Source organism: Symphalangus syndactylus, chromosome 6 (assembly GCF_028878055.3).
Source record: "Symphalangus syndactylus isolate Jambi chromosome 6, NHGRI_mSymSyn1-v2.1_pri, whole genome shotgun sequence".
Lineage (NCBI taxonomy): Eukaryota > Metazoa > Chordata > Mammalia > Primates > Hylobatidae > Symphalangus > Symphalangus syndactylus.
The window spans coordinates 46,811,844-46,835,053 of NC_072428.2; the positions used below are offsets into that span (position 1 = coordinate 46,811,844).

At 45.1% G+C, this 23,210-nt stretch overlaps 1 protein-coding gene and 1 long non-coding RNA gene across 18 annotated transcripts in view; one reads left to right on the plus strand and one right to left on the minus strand.

Annotated features, from left to right (window-relative positions):
* The window catches only part of ZNF143 (zinc finger protein 143), a 71,755-nt gene extending 50,123 nt beyond the window's left edge, over window positions 1-21,632 (minus strand). Inside the window, exons 1-7 of one of the 17 annotated variants that reach the window (XM_063641112.1) lie at window positions 21,467-21,632; window positions 10,580-10,694; window positions 8,928-9,020; window positions 7,676-7,759; window positions 6,773-6,853; window positions 1,940-2,136; window positions 343-417 (exon numbers count right to left, since the gene is read on the minus strand). In XM_063641112.1, the coding sequence (XP_063497182.1) occupies window positions 343-417; window positions 1,940-2,136; window positions 6,773-6,853; window positions 7,676-7,759; window positions 8,928-9,020; window positions 10,580-10,694; window positions 21,467-21,604 (783 nt within the window). In that variant the 5' untranslated portion in view covers window positions 21,605-21,632. Of the gene's footprint in view, window positions 1-342; window positions 418-1,939; window positions 2,137-6,772; window positions 6,857-7,675; window positions 7,760-8,927; window positions 9,021-10,579; window positions 10,699-20,800; window positions 21,430-21,466 lie in introns of those variants that run through there. The other 16 variants (XM_063641111.1, XM_063641119.1, XM_063641118.1 and 13 more) reach the window with 16 other exon arrangements.
* Window positions 21,633-21,696: 64 nt separating this feature from the next.
* On the plus strand, window positions 21,697-22,996 carry LOC134737013 (uncharacterized). Its single transcript, XR_010121533.1, has 2 exons — window positions 21,697-21,822; window positions 21,938-22,996. It is a non-coding gene; the product is annotated as an uncharacterized lncRNA (long non-coding RNA).
* Window positions 22,997-23,210: the final 214 nt, after the last annotated feature.

A 23,210-nucleotide genomic window follows, 5' to 3' on the forward strand; every position in this document is an offset into this window, starting at 1 on the left:
TAAAAAAAAAAAATATCCACAAATTGCCATGCCATGGGTGGGGGCAGTCAGGAGGTCACCTGGTCTCCACAACTGCCTTGTCCAGAAAACTGCCTTGGAATCCAGCACACAAGCTTCAACTGGATTTCTGTGATACTTCCATTTCTTTAGCATCATTTTGTATCCACCAATGAACACTGGGACCTCAGGCAGTTTGAGAAAGCTGCTGCCCAATACATACATTGTTTTTCTGAATTGGTGAGATTTTCCTAGAGAGGTAGTGAGTTACCTATTCTTGCTTTCATCCACAGAAGGGCAGAAATGCTAAGATAGATTTTTATATTAAAAAGTAGCTTTACATACCTGCATTTTTTTCTCTTGCTCATTTTCTCCAATCATTCCAGTACCTGTTACACTTTCACTTCCATCAATGGACACCTATAGGAATAAAATAAAGCTTTAAAACGTTTTATATTTTGATAATGGTTTGGGCTGGTTAAGTACATGGTTCAGGGAGAAGCTTGCAAAAAAAAAAAAAAAGAAAAAAGTACATGGGGCCTCATTATCATTTATTTTTGTGTATATTTGAAAATTGTTGGTGGGACTGTAAACTAGTTCAACCATTGTGGAAGTCAGTGTGGCGATTCCTCAGGGATCTCGAACTAGAGATACCATTTGACCCAGCCATCCCATTACTGGGTATATACCCAAAGGACTATAAATCATGCTGCTATAAAGACACATGCACACGTATGTTTATTGCGGCACTATTCACAATAGCAAAGAGTTGGAACCAACCCAAATGCCCAACAATGATAGACTGGATTAAGAAAATGTGGCACATATACACCATGGAATACTATGCAGCCATAAAAAATGATGAGTTCGTGTCCTTTGTAGGGACATGGATGAAGCTGGAAAACATCATTCTCAGTAAACTATCGCAAGGACAAAAAACCAAACACCGCATGTTCTCACTCATAGGTGGGAATTGAACAATGAGAACTCATGGACACAGGAAGGGGAACATCACACTCCGGGGACTGTTGTGGGGTGGGGGGAGGGGGGAGGGACAGCATTAGGAGATACACCTAATGCTAAATGACGAGTTAATGGGTGCAGGAAATCAACATGGCACATGGATACATATGTAACAAACCTGCACATTGTGCACATGTACCCTAAAACCCTAAAGTATAATAAAAAAAAAAAAAAAAGAAAAAAAAAAAAAAAAGAAAATTTCCATAATAGGCTGGGCATGGTGGCTCACGCCAGTAATCCTAGCACTTTGGGAGGCTGAGGCAGGAGGATCATTTGAGCCCAGGAGTTCAAGAACAGCCTGGACAAAAGAGCAAGACCCTGTCTCTATTTATTTTGTTTGTAAAGAAAAAGAAAAATTTCCCTAACAAAAGTGAAATAAAACCTTTTAAGTTATATGAGAGATACATGTTCAATGAAGGGGGGAAAAAGTCAGCTCTTTTGATATAAAACTTGAGACTCTACTTTTCCTAATCTATAGTTCCTACTTGTTAATTCATAAGCAGTTCCATTTTATATTTTATTATTTCTTTTATAGCCCTTCAACCTTGTACATCTTTCGGTGAATTACCTGCCACTCATTTCTCTTCTATAAGCCTTTACTCCATTCCCTTATTTTTTTTCCAATCTTTCTACACTTAAGATAAATGCTCATCTCTTCGATATTGACTGATTTTGACTTCGAATTGCTAGTGTCTTTTTCTTTTTTTAATTTCTGAATTTGAGACAGGTATCTATGCTCAAACAATCCTCCCACTTTGGCCTCCCAAAGTGCTGGGATTATAGGCGTGAGCCATCACACCACGCCCGGCCAAAATTGGCCAGGTTTTTTTGATGAGGTGTACTTTTTTGTTTTCTTTTCTTTTCATGAAAAATAAAGAAGCTATATCTGGGACATTCTTGACCTTGTGAAATGCTATACCTTTGCTGCATACTGTTCCAAAGCACTGATGGTGTCAGGGTCAATTGTAGCATCCCCAGTGTGCAGACCTGCCACCGTCCCATCAGCCTGAATTGCCAAGATGGTGTCAGACTGCGGGACTTGCACTGCGTGGTGGATATAAGCTGTGGTGCCATCTTCCAGCTGAACTGCCTGTAATGCACTCTGGTCATAACTATCTGAGAGAGTGAAAGAGAATGCCATTAAATTAAAGGTAAAATCTGACAAATATTTACATATTTAAAGGAAGAGAGAAATGAGCTTTTATTGAGTAGTTACTCTGAGTACTGGACCACGCACTTGATATGTGTTACTTCATTTAATCTTCACAATAATTCTGTAAGGCAGGTATATTTACTGCCTTCATTGTATAAATGGGAACTCAGGTTTGAAGAAGTAACATCAGTTTCCTTAGCAATCAGAAAATTTAAAAAACATTAACAGGCCGGGTGCAGCGGCTCAAGCCTATAATCCCAGGACTCTGGGAGGCCGACGCGGGTGGATCACGAGGTCAGGAGATTGAAACCATCCTGGCTAACACGATGAAACACCCTCTCTACTAAAAATACAAAAAACTTAGCCGGGCACGGTGGCACACGCCTGTATTCCCAGCTACTGGGGAGGCTGAGGCAGGAGACTCACTTGAACCTGGGAGGCGGAGGTTGCAGTGAGCCAAGATCACGCCACTGCACTCCAGCCTGGGTGACAGAGCAAGAGTCCCTCTCAAAAAACAAAACAAAAACAAAAACAAACAAAGAAAAAACACTAACAATTAACAGTCAAAACCAATACATAGAGAAATCAGGATTTGAACTCATGTCAGTATGACTCCACAGTCCCTCCATGGTGGTTTTTTCCCTTCTAAATGTCCACACTAAGATATATCTATATCTATACTGGTATTGATATAAAATTGTGATTTTATATCGAGATATATATATAGATAGTGAAATAATAAATCTAGCCAGTTACAATGAACCTGTGACTAACACTTATTGATAAAGAAAAAAGTGCGGCCTTGTGTGGTGGCTCACGCCTGTAATCCCAGCACTTTGGGAGGCCAAGCCAGGCAGATCACAAGGTCAAGAGATTGAGACCATCCTAGCCAACATGGTGAAATCCCATCTCTACTAAAAATAAAAAAAAAATAGCTGGGCATGGTGGCGCACGCCTGTAGTCCCAGCTACTTGGGAGGCTGAAGCAGGAGAATCACTTGAACACAGGAGGTGGAAGTTGCAGGGAGCCGAGATTGCGCCATTGCACTCTAGCCTGGTGACAGAGCAAGACTCCGTTGAAAAGAAAAGAAAGAAAAGGAAGGGAGGGAAGGGAGGAAGGGAGGAAGGGAAGAAGGGAGAAAGGGAGGAAGGGAGGAAGGGAGGAAGGGAGGAAGGGAGGGAGGGAGGGAGGGAGGGAGGGAGGAAGGAAGGAAGGAAGGAAGGAAGGAAGGAAGGAAGGAGTGCAGACTTTACTTTTTTCCAACTGTAATTAAAGAAATTTATTGGCCGGGCGCGGTGGCTCACGCTTGTAATCCCAGCACTTTGGGAGGCCGAGGCAGGCAGATCACGAGGTCAGGAGATCGAGACCACGGTGAAACCCCGTCTCTACTAAAAATACAAAAAAAAAATTAGCCAGGCGTGGTGGCGGGCGCCTGTAGTCCCAGCTACTCGGAGAGGCTGAGGCAGGAGAATGGCGTGAACCCAGGAGGCGGAGCTTGCAAGTGAGCCGAGATCGCGCCACTGCACTCCAGCCTGGGCGACAGAGCGAGACTCCGTCTCAAAAAAAAAAAAAAAAAAAAAAAGAAATTTATTTATAAATTTAAGTATTTTAAATTTTTTAAAGATTCCTCCCTTCGTTTGGGAGGCCGAGGCGGGTGGATCACAAGGTCAGGAGATCGAGACCATCCTGGCTAACACGGTGACACCCCGCCTCTACTAAAAAAAATACAAAAAATTAGCCAGTCATGGTGGTGGGTGCCTGTAGTCCCCAGCTACTCCAGAGGCTGAGGGAGGAGAATGGCATGAACCTAGGAGGCGGAGCTTGCAGTGAGCCAAGATCGCGCCACTGCACTCCAGACCGGGAGAGAGAGCAAGAGTCTGTCTCAAAAAAAAAAAAAAAAGATTCCTCCCTTTGGCTTTACAACAAAACAGTCTTTCTAAAATGTGTTATGTCATTCTATAATAAAATATTCTCTAGCTGGGTGCAGTGGCTCCCGCCTGTAATCCCAGCACTTTGGGAGGCTGAGGTGGGCGGATCACCTGAGGTCAGGAGTTCGAGACCAGACTGAGCAACATGGTGAAACCCCGTCTCTACTAAAATACAAAAATTAGCCGGGCATAGTGGCGGGCACCTGTAATCTCAGCTACTTGGGAGGCTGAGGCGGGAGAATCGCTTGAAACCAGGAGGCGGAGGTTGTAGTGAGCCAAGATCGTGCCCCTGCACTCCAGCCTGGCAACAGAGCCAGACTGTCTCAAAATAATAAATAAATAAATTAAATTAAATTTTCTCTAAAGTAGTAACAATAGGTAACATTTATTGAGCATTTAGTATGTGACAAGCACGATTCTAAGTGCTTCACATGTTTGTGCATTCTGTCCTCACAACAACCCTACATACGATATGGACACCTACTATAATCCTCATTTTACAGATGATGAAACTAAAGCACAGAAAAGTAATCTGCTTAATGTCACACAGCAAAAAAAAAGTAGTTTTGAATCTACATAGTCTGGTTGCAGAGCTGTACTCATCATTCCTACACATTCCACCTCAAACCCCTGAACTTCCCTTAAACAAATGTAATAAGCATTAACATTCTGCTGTATTTGTTTCAAATATTTTTGAAATTGTATACTTAGTTTCAATTAAACACAGTAGGCAAAGGACTTTGCTTTAAAAATTTTATATACACACACACACACACACACACACACACACACATATATATTTTGAGACAGAGTCTCACTCTGTTGCCCAGGTTGGAGTGCAGTGACGCCATCTCAACTACACTACAACCTCCACCTCCTGGGTTCAAGCAATTCTCCTGCCTCAGCCTCCCGAGTAGCCGGGATTAAAGGCATGCACCACCACACCTAGCTAATTTTTTTTTTTTTTTTTTTTTTTGAGACGGAGTCTCACTCTGTTGCCCAGGCTGGAGTGCAGTGGCGCGATCTCGGCTCACTGCAAGCTCCAGCTCCCGGGTTCACGCCATTCTCCTGCCTCAGCCTCCCGAGTAGCTGGGACTACAGGCGCCCGCCAACACGCCCGGCTAATTTTTTGTATTTTTAGTAGAGACGGGGTTTCACTGTGTTAGCCAGGATGGTCTCGATCTCCTGACCTCGTGATCCGCCTGCCTCGGCCTCCCAAAGTGCTGGGATTACAGGCTTGAGCCACCGCGCCCGGCCTGCTAATTTTTGTATTTTTAATAGAGACAGGGTTTCGCATGGCCAGGCTGGTCTTGAAACCCTGACCTCAGGTGATCGGCCTCCCAAAGTGCTAGGATTACAGGCATGAGCCACTGCGCCCAGCCAAAAAATTGTATTTAAGAGGAAGAAATAGGTTAGGCAAAGTGGTTCATGTCTGTGACCCCACTGCTTTGGGAGGTCAGAGCAGGAGGACGGCTTGAGGCCAGGAGTTCAAGACCAGCCTGAGCAACATAGCAAGACCCTATATTTAGCAACAAAAAAAAATTAATCAGAAAATAAAAATTAAAAAATTAGCTGGCTGTGGTGACACACATGTGTAGTCCTAGCTGCTCAGGAGGCTGAGGCAGGAAAGTCCCTTGAGCCCAGGAATTCAGGGCTGTAGTGAGCTATGATTGTACCACTGCACTCTAGCCTGAGTAACATCTTATCTCTAAAATACAGAAATGAATAAAATATGAAGTTAACCATTTCAATGTTACATTGTGATTTTACTTCTTAGTCATTTTAAAAAGTAGCCAAGGCTAGGCCAGGCGTGGTGGCTCACGCTTGTAATCCCAGCACTTTGGGAGGCCGAGATGGGCGGATCACGAGGTCAGGAGATCGAGACCACGGTGAAACCCCGTCTCTAATAAAAATACAAAAAAATTAGCCAGGCGTGGTGGCGGGTGCCTGTAGTCCCAGCTACTCGGAGAGGCTGAGGCAGGAGAATGGCGTGAACCCGGGAGGCGGAGCTTGCAGTGAGCCGAGATTGCGCCACTGCACTCCAGCCTGGGCGACAGAGCGAGACTCTGTCTCAAAAAAAAAAAAAAAAAAAAAAAAAAGTAGCCAAGGCTGCTTTTAAAATATGAAATTAAGGCTGGGTGCAGTAGCTAATGCCTATAATCCCAGCACTTTGGGAGGCTGGCTTGAGGCCAGGAGTTCGAGATTAGCCTAGCAACAGAGTAAGACCCTGTCTCTACAAAAAATGAAAAAACTAGCCGGGAGAGGCAGCATGTACCTGTAGTCCCAGCTATTCAGGAGGCTGAGGCAGGAGGATCCCTGAGCCCAGGAGTTTGAGGCTGCAGTGAGCTGTGCTTGTGCCACCACACTCCAGCCTGGCAACAGAGTGAGACCCTGTCTCTTAGAACAAAAGCCAACCAAAAAAACAAAACGTGGCCTCTACTTTAAGTCTTCCAGGGACCAGTCACTTGGTTTGCTGTTCCAGCTTGTCACTGGACAGCTCAAATTGTAGGAAAACTTTTCCTTAAATCATGCTTAAATCTGCCACCTTGTACTTTAATGAATAAATACAATTCTTTCCCATGACAACACTTCAGAAGCTAAACACAGGTCTTCTTTCCCCCCACACTCCCACTTCTCCCTTATTTTATTCATACTTTCAAAGTTATTTTACCTTTGGAGGTATGGTGAATAAATGCTGTGGTACCATCTTCTAACTGTACTGCTTGACCATCCTCTAGACGCAAACTGTCCCCTGCTCAAGAACAATACTTACATTTAGATCTCATGTTTTCTAGCACATTCCAATTAACTCACTTAGCAACAAGAGTCAATAAACCATTAACACACTGTAACAATCTATACTTGCTTCATAAGTCTTTGAACATTTAAGTAAGTTCAGCAAAGCTTCCCTGAGTCAGTGTTTAAAGGTAAAAAGATATTAGAATATTGGTTTTAGGAATATACACCAGTATTAAAGAGAGTTGAAAGAAGGGGAAAAATGAAGAAAATGAGAGACATGTAAGATTCAGCTCAAAAAACAGAAACATTCACTTAGGACTGTTACTCATTTATCTCCACAGTGCAGTCCAGTAACTTCTTTTCCACTATCTTTAAGAGAAAGTCGGCCGGCCATGGTGGCTCATGCTTGTAATCCCAGCACTTTGGGAGGCCGAGGTGGGCGGATCACCAGGTCAGGAGATCGAGACCACAGTGAAACCCCATCTCTACTAAAAATACAAAAAATTAGCTGGACGTGGTGGCGGGCGCCTGTAGTCCCAGCTACTCAGAGAGGCTGAGGCAGGAGAATGGCGTGAATCCGGGAGGCGGAGCTTGCAGTGAGCCGAGATCGCGCCACTGCACTCCAGCCTGGATGACAGAGCCAGACTCTGTCTCAAAAAAAAAAAAAAAGAGAAAGTCTTGGTTAAGATCCACTCTGTGGCATCTATAATCTCCCTTTACAGAAGGAGGACTTGAGATCAAGACCAAGTTTAGGTAGTAAGAGGGAGCTGCAGGCAGCAAATACTAAAAGCTGAGAATTAAAATGGTTTCCTGTGCTGTTATCTTAAATACTTACTACTTTTAGGTATGGGTACATGTTGAACATAGGCAGCAGAACCATCTTCCAACTGAATGACCTGGCCATCTATGAGTTTTCCATCTAGAACAAAAGATTCAAGACAATGAGTTGGCACAAACAAAAATTTTAAACTTTATACAATTTCAAAATGATATCAACTATAAAAACATACACAACTTAAGCTCGTGTTCATCTTGATTCTTCCCTCAATGTTCTGAGGCAATTCAATAACACATCCAGTGATCCTACAGAAAGCAGAAAATCCTCCCTCAGCCATCCTTCCTCCCCTGCAATTTTCAATTAGATGAGGTCAAGAGGAAGAGTGGCTCATCACAGCAGGCTACATGAGTTGGACTGCTTTATACCTTTCCGAGTCACTTAGAATCAGTGACCATGACCAGTGGGGAGTTGAAGCTGGGAAGACAGATACGTCAATGTATGTGAGGTCATCTGTCATTCTCATCCCTGAGGGCTATAAGACCCCATTTATGTATGCATGTGCTCAGTAGGTTTCCATAGAAACAAAGAGTTTTTGAGGACTTGGCTGTTTCCTGGAGCAAAGCAAACACTAATTCAGAGACAATGCTAGATAAGCAAAACCAAATGTCTTTTTTTTTTTTTTTTTTTTTTGAGAAAGAGTTTCGTTCTTGTTGCCCAGGCCGGAGTGCAATGGCATGATCTCGGGTCACTGCAACCTCTGCCTCCCGGGTTCAAGTGACTCTCCTGCCTCAGCCTCCTGAATAGCCGGGATTACAGGTATGCGCTACCATGCCCAGCTAATTTTGTATTTTTAGTAGAGACAAGGGTTTCTCCATGTTGGTCAGGCTGGTCTCGAACTCCCGACCTCAGGTGATCTGCCCGCCTTGGCCTCCCAAAGTGTTGGGACTACAGGCGTGAACCACCGTGCTCGGCCCCAAATGTCTTTACTCTTATACATACTTGGTAAAAATATGAAATAATGACCCCAAGTAAAGAAGCAAGAAAGGTCTTACTAGAAAATAGGCCAGACATACTCCCTGCTCTCCTCTCTCCCACTAATTTTTATATCCCAGGGTATCTTCCAAATATCTCAAAGGACTACTCTAAATTATAAAAAAAAAAAAAGAATTAAACTGAAATGACTTAAAATCATCATATGCAATACAGCATCTTTAGGAGAGATAGGAAAGGTGGTATAGCTTCTAGGTGCTCCAACTCACAGGTTATAAATCACTGGTATTAACCAATCAGCCATATGTGAGGCACATACCTTTGGAATTGTGTTGTATGTAAGCAGTAGAACCATCTGCAAGTGTTACTGCTTGCAAGCTTACGCCTTCCATATTTTCTAAGTTGTCACCATCTATTACAAAAAAATCAATATTTTCTTTTAGACAGCTAGCATATGGACATGGTGATTAATTTTTTTTTTTTAAATAAAGATCAGAAAAAAGGTAGACTGCTTAACTGAGACTCAAAACGAGATTTAGCAGCCGGGTGTGGTGGCTCATGCCTGTAATCATGGCACTTTGGGAGGCCAAGGCAAGTGGATCATGAGGTCAGAAATTCGAGACCAGCCTGGCCAATGTGGTGAAACCCCATCTCTACTAAAAATACGAAAATTAGCTAGGCGCGGTGGCATGCGCCTGTAGTCCCAGCTACGCGGGAGGCTGAGGCAGAAGAATCGCTTGAACCCAGGAGGTAGAGGTTGCAGTGAGCCGAGATTGTGCCACTGCACTCCAGCCTGGGTGACAGAGCCAGACTACGTCTCAAAAAAAAAAAGTGAGATTCAGCACTTACCAAAAAAATAGGCTGGGAACAATGGCTCATGCCTGTAATCCCAGCACTTTTGGAGGCTGAGGTGGGCGGATGGCTTGAGCCCAGGAGTTCGAGACCAGCCTGGGCAACATGGTGAAACCCTGTCTCTACTAAAAATAAAATAATTAGCTGGGCACACTGGTGGGTGCCTGTAGTCTCAGCTACTTGAGAGGCTGAGGTGACTGGATGTCTTAAGCCAGGAGGCTGAGGCTGCAGTGAGCCGTGATCATACCACTGCACTCCCTCTTGGGCGATAAAGCAAGACCTTGTCTCAAAAAAAAAGAAAAAGAAAAAAAAATTTCCTGCCCTACTGTATCCACACCAAGATAAAAAATACACATAGAGGCTGGGCGCAATGGCTCACGCCTGTAATCCCAGCACTTTGGGAGGCCAAAGCAGGTTGATTACCTGAGGTCAGGAGTTTGAGACCAACCTGGCCAACGTGGTGAAACCCTGCCTCTACTAAAAATACAAAATTAGCTGGGCGTGGTGGCACATGCCTGTAATCCCAGCTACTCGGGAGGCTGAGGCAGGAGAATTGCTTGAACTTGGGAGGCAGAGGTTGCAGTGAGCCGAGATCAGGCCATTGCACTCCAGCCTGGGCAACAAGAGTAAAACTCCGTCCCATTTCAAAAAAAAAAAAAAAAAAAAAGGCCGGGCGCAGTGGCTCACGCCTGTAATCCCAGCACTTTGGGAGGCCGAGGTGGGCGGATCACCTGAGGTTGGGAGTTCGAGACCAGCCTGACTAACATGGAGAAACCTCATCTCTACTAAAAATACAAAATTAGCCGGGCGTGGTGGTGCGTGCCTGTAATCCCAGCTTCTCGGGGGGCTGAGGCAGGAGAATCGCTTGAACCCGGGAGGCGGAGGTTGCGTTGAGCCGAGATCGTGCCATTGCACTCCAGCCTGGGCAACAAGAGCAAAACTCTGTCTCAAAAAAATAAAAATAAAAAAAAATAAAAAAATAAAAAAAAAAAAAACACCTCATAAAAAGACCTAGGTTTATATTATGTGTTTTCTGCTAAATCAGGAAGTTGTAAATTTTCTTTCTCCTTTAAGATAAATGATATTTTCAAACGCATCCCTTCAAACACAACTGCTCACCTGCCACGGTGACTGCCTCTGTCAAGCACAGGGTAACATGTTGCGCCTCCATCCCTCCTCCAGGAAACTCTGTCATTCCCTGAGAATCTCGATTTATTTGGGCTAACAACATCTTCTACCTTGAAGAAAAATAAAGACACTTGGGAACAAAGAATGATACATATGAAATAAAAGTTACAAAGAATATTTATGAACCACAAAAACCTGCTGAGGATGTAACGGTGTTGGAAACAAGATGAAATGTCACTCAATATGTAGGGTAAGAGTACTAGCCCAAAGTCCAAGGCATGCTTCTTATAATTCAACAATTCAAACTGATGGGCACAATTTATCAGTGCGTTTAGCAACTTAGAAGTACACTGACGAATTGTGCCCATCAGTTTCGTATGATCTCTAAAATTCCCATAATTAGAGTCCTTTGGGTTTACCATTGCTGAGGATTCCCACTTACAATGTGTCAGCACATTTTGTTGACTTAATCTTCAGAAATCTACCCCAAATCTGGCTACCTGTCACAACCTTCACCATTACTTCCCTGTCCAAGCCACAACCAGTCTCTCATCTGCATTACTGTAACAGCATCCTATTTCCCTGCTTCTCCATTAGCCTCCTACCCTCTTCTTTTGAAACAGCAGTCAGTGTCCTTTGAAGGGAAGAGTTAGCTCATGCCCCGCTCCTGCTCAAAACCTTCTGAGGACTTCTCAGAGTAAAATCCCCAAATCCTTACACTGACCAATGAGGCCAATGATCTTGCCCCTCATTTCCTACTACTCACCATCTCATTCACTCCACTTCAGCCACACTGGCATCCCTGCTTTTCAAACTCAAGCATACTGGATGTTCTGCTGCCTTAGGGCATGTTCATTTGAGTTTCCTTCTGCCTGAAACATTGTCCCCAGTATCTTCATTATTCATTCCCTAACCTCTTCAAGTCTTTGCTCAAATGGAATGAGAGCTTCCCTGTCCATCCCATTTCAAACTGCACCTCCCAACTGCTCAATCATGGTAAACCCCATCCTTCTTTTCCCCTCCATATTTCTGCACAGTACTTATTACTTCACAAATTACATGTATTTACTTATTTAGTTTATCTATTTCCCCTTCCATGAGAATGGACAGAGATTTCTGTTTGTTTGCTCAATGCTGACTCTAGTGCCTAGAAAGTGCTTGGCCCATAGTAGAAGTACAATAGGTACAGAATAAATGGATGAATGGGCAACTCTTCTACCCATCACCAACACAACCTCCTTCTTCCCTTCTACCTCCAGGTCTCCTTACCTCTGTGGACCGTGGCTTATCTCAAACAGTAGCTGGGATAATTTAGCTGCCTTGGGCCAGGGAACTGAACCAGAAGATGTCTTGAGGACCTTTCCAGGTCCAAAGATCTGACTTAGCATCAATATTTAAAAGAGCAATATACAGACAGTAGTAATAATTTGTAATTCTTTTTACGTTTAGGATTGCTTGAAGAATTTTGTCTTGGAAATACTATAAACTGTACCCTCATTAGACCAAAAGTGGGAACTACTGTTCAGATACACAAAAAGGTATCAGTGCTATGATAAAAGTCAGTCAAGGCTGGGTGCAGTGGCTCACACCTGGATTCACAGCACTTTGAAAGGCCAAAGCAGGTGGATCACCTGAGGTCAGGAGTTCGAGACCAGCCTGGCCAACATGGTGAAACCCTGTCTCTACTAAAAATACAAAAAAATTAGCTGGATGTGGTGGCACGCACATTAAAGAAAAAAAAAAGTCAAGGGGTGATCTTTTGGGTACAAAAGGATCCATAATCTATAACTGTTCATAGAACAAGCTGAAACGTCATTTCTTTGACACCTCCAAAAGCTGACAGAGAAGACTCAAAGTAACACCAGTACCCTACTGTTAAGACCCGTGGGCTGCATGCGGTGGCTCACGCCTGTAATCCCAGCACTTTGGGAGGCCGGGGTGGGTGGATCACCTGAGCTCAGGAGTTTGATACCAGCCTGACCAACAAGGTGAAACCCCGTCACTATTAAAAATACAAAAATTAGCTGGGCGTGGTGGTGCACGCCTGTAATCCCAGCTACTTGGGAGGCTGATCAGGAAAATCGCCTGAACCCAGGAGGCGGAGGTTGCAGTGAGCCGAGATCACAACACTGCACTCCAAGCTGGGCAACAAGAGCGAAACTCTGTCTTGGGGGGGGGTGGTAAAAAAAAAAAAAAAAAAAAAAAAGACCCCTGCTGAGTATAAAATTAGCATAGGCTAATTTTCAGTTACAAAAAGACAAATACTGCATTACTCTACTTTTTTTTTTTTTTTGAGATGGTGTCTCACTGTAGCCCAGGCTAGAGTGCAATGGCGTGATCTCAGCTCACTGCAACCTCCACCTCCCAGGTTCAAGCAATTCTCATGCCTCAGCCTCCTGAGTAGCTGGGATTACAGGCACATGCCACCACACCCGGCTCATTTTTGTATTTTTAGTAGAGGCAGGGTTTCACCATGTTGGCCAGGCTGCTCTTGAACTTCTGACCTCAAGTGATCTGCATGCCTCACCCTCCCAAAGTACTAGGATTACAGGTGTGAGCCACCGTGCCCAGAAAATATATGATATATGAGAGTCAAGTCTCACTCTGTCACCCAGGCTGGACTGCAGTGGCAGGACCCTGCAACCTCAAATTCTTGGGCTCATGTGATCCTCCTGCCTCAGCCTCCTGAGTAGCTGGGATTATAGGCACAAGCCACACCCAGCCTTGAGTTATATTTAAATATAGCCAGAATCTAAGCATGTTCCATTAATTAAATATAATTCAGTGAAGTAAAAAGTAATTAGAATGTGCTAGCAAATGAGATAGAGTTCTCGCAGACTCCATATGATGCTAAGGGTTAAAGTATGGGCAAAGAGTTTATACTGCCAATTCTAATTGGGGCACAATATCCTGTTGGATGGGTGAAATGCTGAAACTTGAAAGGCTTTGTGCAGTTCCAGGACTATTCAAAAACTGAATATATGAAACTGACTGGCAGGTAGGTAGAGCCTGATACCTTTGAAGTGACAACAGAGATAGGATCTACTAGGCTTAAAGCTAAAAATACCTGTCAGAAACGAGCTGAGAGCAGAGACAAGAATTTAGAAATGAACATCTGGGTCTAGTCATTAGGTATCCCCATTTTGGTGATGGTTTGATCTCAACTGAACTATTGATGTGAAAAAGAACAAAAAACACCTCTCTTAAACTTCAATAAAGTAGCACTAATGGACATGGTTTAATAAGGGCACTCCATGCACAGAGCAGTTTGGTAAGCATGCCCTGGTTTGCTTTCAGCAAAACTAGGGAATATGAGGAACAGATGTGGCAGAGAAAAGAAAGAGATTCTGACATATTCCAAACACCATTTCTGATGCTGCTCTGTTAAAAAGCATGTTATTTCAAAATTACAGTGCTAGACTGTACTTTATTACCCCCAAGATGAACACTGTATATGCTACTGTTTTATCACCCAAATTGCTCATCGTGTCATAGGTAAGGAAAGCAAAGCATCATTAGACAATTGTGAAAATTATAGAAGGAATTCCTGACAGACAACTTTTTTTTTTTTTTTGGAGATGGAGTCTCACTCTTGTCACCCAGGCCAGAGTGCAGTGCTGCCATCTCAGCTCACTGTAACTTCCACCTCCCGAGTTTAAGCAATTCTCCTGCTTCAGCCTCCCAAGTAACTGGGATTACAGGCGTACACCACCATGCCCAGGTAATTTTTTGTATTTTTAGCAGAGAAGGGTTTTCACCATGCTGGCCAGGCTGGTCTCGAACTCCTGACCTCATGATCCACCCGCCTCAGCTTCCCAAAGTGCTGGGATTAAAGGCATGAGCCATTGCACCAGCCAGCCATGATTTTCACCCTTTAAAATTTTTCTTGTCAGGTGTGGTGGCTCACACCTATAATCCCAGCACTTTGGAAGGCTGAGGCGCGTGGATCACCTGAAGTCAGGAGTTTGAGAACAGCCTGGCCAACATGGCGAAACCCTGTCTCTACTAAAAATACAAGAAAATCAGCCGGGTATGATGGCGGGTGCCTATAATCCCAGCTACTCCCAGCTGAGGCAGGATAATCACTTGAACCCGGGGGGTGGAGGCAGCAGTGAGCCAAGATCGTGCCACTGCACTCCGGCCTGAGCTACAGAGTAAAACTCTATTTAAAAAAAAAAACAAAAAAAACCTTTTCTTTTTCATCCCCTCACTTATTACACTATTGTTGGCCGGGGCGCAGTGGCTCACGCCTGTAATCCCAGCACTTTGGGAGGCCAAGGTGGCTGGATCACAAGGTCAGGAGATGGAGACCATCCTGGCTAACATGGTGAAACTCCGTCTCTACTAAAAAATACAAAAAATTAGCCAGGCGGTGGCACGCACCTGTAGTCCCAGCTACTCAGGAGGCTGAGGCAGGTGAATGGCGTGAACCCGAGAGGCAGAGCTTGCAGTGAGCTGAGATCGCACCACTGCACTCCAGCCTGGGCGACAAAGCGAGACTCCGTGTCAAAAAAAAAAAAAAAAAGAGTATTACTCTATTGTAATATTTAAAAGTATTACAATAATATCTTTACTGCTCTCTGCACCATGTTCTCATCGTTTCAGTCTAGTAACACTGTCAGCTATTTTATTGTGTTTTGTAGACCATTAAAATTTTCCTTGCAGGCTGGGCATGATGACTCACACCTGTAACTGCAGCACTTGGGGAGGCCAAGGAGGGAAGATGGCTTGAGGCCAGGAGTTCAAGACCAGCCTCGGCAACACAGTGAAACCCTGTCTCTACGGAAAATTTAAAAAAAGAAAAAAATTATGCCTGGCATGGTGGCTCACGTCTGTAATCCCAGCACTTTGGGAGGCTGAGGTGGGTGGATCACCTGAGGTCAGGAGTTCGAGACCACCCTGGCCAACATAGTGAAACCCGGTCACTACTAAAAATACAAAAATTAGCCGGGCATGGTGACAGACGCCTGTAATCCCAGCTACTCGGGAGGCTGAGGCAAGAGAATCGCTTGAATCTGGGAGACGTAGGTTGCAGTGAGCCGAGATCGCATCATTGTACTCCAGCCTGGGCAACAAGAGCAAGACTCCGTCTCAAAAAAGAAAAAAAAAAAAGAAAAAAGAAAAAAATTAGGCCGAGCATGGTGGCTCACGTCTGTAATCCCAGCACTTTGGGAGGCTGAGGTGGGTGGATCACCTAAGGTCAGGAGTTCAAGACCAGCCTGGCCAGCATGGTGAAACACTGTCTCTACTAAAAATACAAAAATTAGCCAGATGTGGTGGCAGGTGCCTGTAATCCCAGATGCTAAGGATGCTGAGGAAGGAGAACCACTTGAACCTGGGAGCTGGAGGTTGCAGTGAGCCGAGATCTAGCCACTACACTCCAGCCTGGGCGAACTCCCTCTCAAAAAACAAAAAAAATTAGCCAGACATGGTGGCTTGGACCTGTAATACCAAGCTACTTGGCAGGCTGAGGAGAAGGGAGGATCACTTGGGCCTGGGAGGTAGAAGCTGCAGTGAGCTGTGATTGTGCCACTGTACTCCTGCCTGGGAAACAGAGAAATCCTCCCAAAAGCAAAAAAAAAAAAAAAAAAACCTTTTCCTTGCACACAATATTGTAATATAAATTTAAAACTTATAAGAATAAGTCCCTTGGGAGGCCAAGACAGGCAGATTATGAGGTCAGGTGAAACCCCATCTTTACTAAAAATACAAAAAAAAAAAAAAATTAGCCAGGCGTGGTGGCGGGCGCCTGTAGTCCCAGCTACTTGGGAGGCTGAGGCAGGAGAATGGTGTGAACCTGGGAGGCAGAGCTTGCAGAGAGCTGAGATCACACCACTGCACTCCAGCCTGGGTGACAGAGTGAGAGTCCATTTCAGAAAAAATAAATAAATAAATAAATAAATATAAGTACCAGCCAGGCATGGTGGCTCACACCTGTAATCCCAGCACTCTGGGAGCCGAGGCAGGCGGATCACAAGGTCAGGAGTTCCAGACCAGCTTGGCCAACATGGTGAAACCCCGTCTCTACTAAAAATAAAAAAATTAGCTGGGCATGGTGGTGCATGTCTGTAATCCCAGCTACTTGGGAGGCTGAGGCAGGGGAATCACTTGAACCCGGGAGGCGGAGGTTGCAGTGAGCTGAGATCACACCACTGCACTCCAGCATGGGTGACAGAGTAAGACCCCATCTCAAAACAAATAAAATAAATAAATAAAATAAGTCCCAATAGCTTAACAAATCAAACATTTTCAGTTTTCCTGATTTTATTCTCTAGCCCTTGCTATCCACACACATACATTAATTTTTACAGCATTGTAATTATCATATACATAACATTTTGTATTCAGCTTTTCTCATTCCTATAAATTTTCCTAAGTTGTCAAAAATTCTTCACAATGATCACTTTCAATTCACATTTAACAAATTAATTACCCTTATAGGCCATTTAGCATTATTATTATTATTATTATTTTATTTTATTTTTTTTTTTTTTGAGACAGAGTCTCACTCTGTCGCCCAGGCTGGAGTGCAGTGGCACAATCTCGGCTCACTGCAAGCTCCGCCTCCTGGGTTCACGTCATTCTCCTGCCTCAGCCTCTACGAGTAGCTAGGACTACAGGCGCCCGCCACCACGCCCTGCTAATTTTTTGTATTTGTAGTAGAGACGGGGTTTCACAGCGGTCTCGATCTCCTGACCTCGTGATCCGCCCGCCTCGGCCTCCCAAAGTGCTGGGATTACAAGCGTGAGCCACCGCGCCCGGCCTATTATTATTATTTTTTGAGACGGAGTCTCCCTCTGTCGCCCAGGCTGAAATACAGTGACGCGATCTCATCTCACTGCAACCTCTGCCTCCTGGGTTCAAGCAATTCCCCTGCCTCAGCCTCCTGAGTAGCTGGGATTACAGGTGCCCACCACCATGCCCAGGTAATTTTTTGTATTTTTTTAGTAGAGACGGGATTTCACCATGTTGGTCAGGCTCGTCTCGAACTCCTGACCTCGTGATCCACCCAGCTCGGCCTCCCAAAGTGCTGGGATTACAGGCGTGAGCATTATTCTTATTCTGTAATTAACACACACCATTGATTGATTGATTGATTGATTGAGACAGGGTCTTGTTCTGCGCCCCAGGCTGGAGTGCAGTGGTGCAATCTCAGCTCACTGCAACCTCCGCCTCCCGGCTTCAAGCAATTCTCCTGCCTCAGCCTCCCGAGTAGCTGGGATTAAAGGCATGGGCCACCACACCTGGCTAATTTTTGTATTTTTAGTAGAGACATGGTTTCACCATGTTGGCCAGGCTGGTCTCAAATTCCTGACCTCAGGAGATCCACCTGCCTCAGCCTCCCAAAGTACTGGGATTATAGGCGTGAGCCACCGTGCCTGGCCTACAAACATTTTTTTAAAAATTAGCTGGGCATGGTGGCATGCACCTGTAGTCCTAGCTACTCTGGGGTCTGAGGTGGGAGGATCGCTTGTGCCAGGGAGGTTGAGGCTGCAGTGAGCTGAGATCATGCCACTGCACTCCAGTCTGGGTGAGAGTGAGACCCTGTCTCTTAAAAAGAAATGGATTTTTTAAAAATATCTATACACAAACACACACACACACAGGACATACCTAAATGAAACACGTAGGCATTTAAAAGAATGAGATCTATCTGAAACAGTGAGAAACATGTCCAAGACGTACGGTAAGTGGGAAAAAGCAAGTTGCAGAAAAGTAATACCATATGATTGCATTCATGTATTTAAAAATGTATATAGTTGTCTGTATATGCTTGTATGAACATTTAAAAATTCAGTGATTACCTTCCAGAAATGGAACTATGCTATGAGGGTGGAGTGGTTTTTTAAAAATAAAACCATGTAGTAGAGGCACAGTTCAATACAGCCATGCCATATTTCTGTGAAGAAGACAATGAGTCCTTACTTCACAGCAACATTCCAACACACAGGAAAGGACTATGGGCATTTTGCAAACCACGTATCTGATAAGGGACTTCTATCTAGAACATATAAAGTACTTTTTTTTTTTTTTTTTTGAGACGGAGTCTCGCTCTGTCACCCAGGCTGGAGTGCAGTGGCACAATCTCGGCTCACTGCAAGCTCCGCCTCCCGGGTTCACGCCATTCTCCTGCCTCAGCCTCTCCGAGTAGCTGGGACTACAGGCGCCCGCCACCACGCCCGGCTAATTTTTTTGTATTTTTAGTAGAGACGGGGTTTCACCGTGGTCTCGATCTCCTGACCTCGTGATCTGCCCGCCTCGGCCTCCCAAAGTGCTGGGATTACAAGTGTGAGCCACCGCGCCCGGCTAAAGTACTCTCACAACCAAATCATAATAAGACGAATAATCCAACTTTAAAATGGGTAAAGAATCCAAACAGACATTTCTCCAGTGATTATAAATGGTCGCTAGGCACAGAAAAAATGCTCAACATTATTAACCATCAGAGACATGCAAATCAAACCTACAACAGACACCATTTCATCCACACTAGAAAAACTATAATCAAAAAGACTGATGATAACAAGTGTTGGTAACGATATGGAAAAACTGGAACCTTTACACGTTGCTGGTAGGAATGTAAAGGTGGTGCAGCCACATTGGAAAAGTTTTAGAGTACCTCAAAAGGCTGAACATAGTTACTATATGACTCAGCAATTCTATTCCTAGGTGTTCTACTCCCAAGAGACATGAAAACCTATGTCCACACAAAAACTTTTGTACAAATGTTCATAGCATTATGCGTAACAGCCGAAGGGTGGAAACAACCCAAATGTCCATCAACAGATGAATGGATAAGTAAAATGTACTATGTTCATATAATGAAATATCATTTGGTAATAAAGTATTGATACATGTTATAACATAAATGACCCTGGACAAGGCTACATACTATATGATTCCATTTATGTGAAATATCTAGAATAGCAAATATGCAAACTAGTAGTGGGGTGGAGGGGAGAACTGAGAGGAAATGGGGAGTAATTGCTAATGGGTAATAGTTTCTTTTGGGGGTGATGAATATGTTGTTAAATTGATTGTAGTGATAGCTGCGCAACTCAGAATATATTAAAATTCAACTTTTTTTTGAGATGGAGTTTCACTCTTGTTGCCCAGGCTGGAGTGCAATGGTGCAATCTCGGCTCACTGCAACCGCCGCCTCCTGGGTTCAAGCGATTCTCCTGCCTCAGCTTCCCGAGTAGCTGGGATTACAGGCGTCTGCTACCTCGCCCGGCCAGTTTTTGTATTTTTCGTAGAGACGGGGGTTTCACCACGTTGGCCAGGCTGGTCTCAAACTCCTGACCTCAGGTGATCCGCAGGCCTCGGCCTCCCAAAGTGCTGGGATTACAGGCGTGAGCCACAACACCCAGGCTAAAATTCAACTAATTATCACTTTTTTTTTTTCTTTTTGAGACAGGTCTGTCACCCAGACGGGAGTACAGTGCCACAATCATGGCTCATTGTAGCCTGAACTCTTGGGCTCAAGTGATCCTCTCACCTCTGCCTCCAAGTACCTGGGACTACAGGCACACGCTGATTTCACTTTAAAAAAATTTTTTTTTTGCAGAAACGTGGGAGGGCCGTCTCCCTATGCTGCCCAGGCCAAATTACACATTTTAAATGGATGAACTGTAAGGTATGTGAATTACATCAATAAAGCTATTTTAAAAAATAAAGGCGGGCATCTGTAAAGGAAAAGGCGCTCAAATATCTGTAGACAGTTGACTGCTCATGGAATTTCCAAACAGTGGACACTGACAACTAAAAAAAAAAAATTCCAAACAGTCAAAATACGCCAGGATAAAATTAGCTATGCACCTTACGGGTGCTTTTGAGTGATCTCCTTGTCACGTTATTTTCTTACTAAACGTAAACTCGATCTACATACTCAGCAAGAAAAAACATTAAATACTGCACCGTTTTTTGTCAACTACAGGAAAACACAAGTATCTTCTGGTAAGATTCAGGACAAAGCCGACCACAATCTCGAACCTACAATTTCTCCCCACATCCTCACTTGATTATACCAGCTGATTTAGACACTTCCAAGGCAAAGGCTGACGTTGATTTTAAACAAATAATGGGCTGGCAATGGTATTCTTCTTTCCTCTTTTCAACTTCGTTATTATGTGGAAAAAACAAATGTCAAAAGCAAAAGGGGAAGGAATAAAAACTGGTTCGCGTTCAACAATATGTTTCAAAGCGACTTACAAAGATTTGTTCACTCTTTTGGCCAAAACTGGAGAAAAGGGAGGATAAAATGGTAAATTCCTAATATCCGATATTAGACCTCAGTAACTTTTTTTTTTTTTTTTTAATAAAAGAGTGAGGGGGAAACAATCTGCCCACGATACGCATGGGAAGGAAGCGCTAGGTGAGACCGGCAGGCGGGGTCCTGGGAGGGCCTGGGCCAGCCCTGTCCCCGGCGCCCCCGCTGCGGCCTGGTGTGGCCCGTGGGCCCGGCGTCCCAGGCGGCGGAACTCTGCCTCGGCGGCGCCCGGGGACTCGCTCCGCGCGGAGGTCAGGCCGAGAAACGCGGCCAAGGTTCCCGAGGGCTCCACCCTCCCCTCTTTCACTCCCTCCCCTTGGCGGTCCCCTGAGGGAAACAGGCGGGGCGCATCGCTCAGAGACAAGTTGGGGGGGTTGAGTCCTCAACGAGAAAAGCTCCGCCGCCTAGAGTGGCGGCCGCGGGTTATTAATAAACTCCGCTTCTGCCCAGACGCCGCTACCGCGGCCGGCCCATAGAATCGGCAAGGCCTGCGGCGGAGGCTGAGCAGCGGGAGCCGGAGCCCGGGCCCAAGCGGGCCCGCGCCGCCGCGCTGAGGGCGGCGGCCGGGCGGAGAATAATGCACACTGGGTAAAAACACATTTATATACGAACCTCCGAGAAAATTTTCCAACAATTCCTTCGTCCGACCACCATGCACCAGGACAGGAAACAGCCGTCCGGCCCCCAGGCCCCGCAACCCGCATAGTGCGTCTGAGGCCCGCCCCCAGCTTCCATTGGGCTGTCATTACATCACTCACAGGACGCTTCCGGTTTTCCATTGGCCCACGTTTGGTCGATGCGAAAGAAAACCGCCCTAGCCGCGCCCCCTCAACTGACGTCAGCCAAGCCTGACTTTACAGCCCGCCCCTGAGTGGCTCGAGCAAAGTGCAGAATCAAAGCTCCTGTGTCTGACTGGTTGACAGAACCGCTTATCCCAGACGGACCCCGCCTCACTGACTAGCGAGTAATACCGATTCTGGGGCCCCAGCGGGAGGCGCCATTTTGTAGCGAGGGAGGGAGGCTGGTCCTTGTGATTACCCGGGAGGGAGAAGGGGTGACAAGCGCCATTTTCCCCACAGGGGCGAGGAGGCGGCCTTGGTTCTCCCGGTGGGCTGGCCGGAGCGCGTTCTGCAGACCAGAAGGGCTTTGCCTGGCGATTGCTGAATGCTGAATAGCAGCCTGCTAGGAGGGAAGTCTAAGGCAGGAATAGGACAGAAAGAGAGATCTGACCTCTCTCTGGAGGCTCTCAGTGTCGGCCGAGGCCCTTGGTCTTGCTCTAGGGCTCTGCATTCCCGAAAGCTGCTGTATGCCGGGGATTGGCTTCCAAGCCTGCCTGAGCTTCTCCAGTCGTCGGGGCATCGCCATGCGGTGGGAGGCTGAGCCTTCCTCTCCTGCTGAAATTCCGGCGGCTTGGCAACCGGCCGGGGGGTCTTGGATTCCGCGGGGAGACACCACGGATGCTTTGTGCTTTCACGTAATTTGGATTCAAAATTTGAAGGCGTCACAAATGGTGTCGCTACGGTCTTTTGTATGTTCCTGTGTCGCGAACTAATAAAGGAAAGTCAAAAGGGTGGGAAAAGCATTCAGTCTGGTTCCCTAAAGTTACTAAGAATGGATACAAACTAGTTGTGGCCGTTGTGGTAATGCTTCTTGTAGCTCTTAACCCAGCCTTTTCTAAACCTTTGGATATACTTACTAGTCAGTTCCGAAGGTACTCAGTACAAATTTGCGTTGGCGCACCAGGCCAACTAAAGATGAGGTGGGTGTATTAGACTCAAAATTTCTTAAGTCGGCCAGGCCAGGGGGTAGAATTGAGCTACTAAGAGAATGAGAGGCTACCCTGTTGTAACAGATTTGGATCCCGCTTAGGAAAACAGAGAAAAAGCTGGATGATGTTCAACTTAATGTCTTGCGTTTCAGACGATTATCGAATGGACGGGGATAAGTAAAAAAGATGTTACAGATAGCCCTCTAAGTGTGGATAGTAAATATTTTGATTTACAATTAAGTCTACTTTGAGGTGCAGACCCTAACCAACGGATAGTTGAGTAATAGAGGTCTAGAAGAATCAATCGAAAGAAAATAGGACTTTAAGCTTTGTTTGAACACATATTCTGTTAATAAAGAAGTTTAAATCAGTTCGGATTACTTTTCTTTCTTTTTTTTTTTTTTTTTGAGACGGAGTCTAAACTGGAATGCAGTGGCACGATCTCGGCTCACTGCAACCTCTGCCTCCCAGGTTCAAGCGATTCTCCTGCCTCAACTCCTGAGTAGCTGGGACTACAGGCGCCCACCATCACGCCCGGCTAATTTTTCTATTTTTAGTAGAGACAGGGTTTCACCATTTTGGCC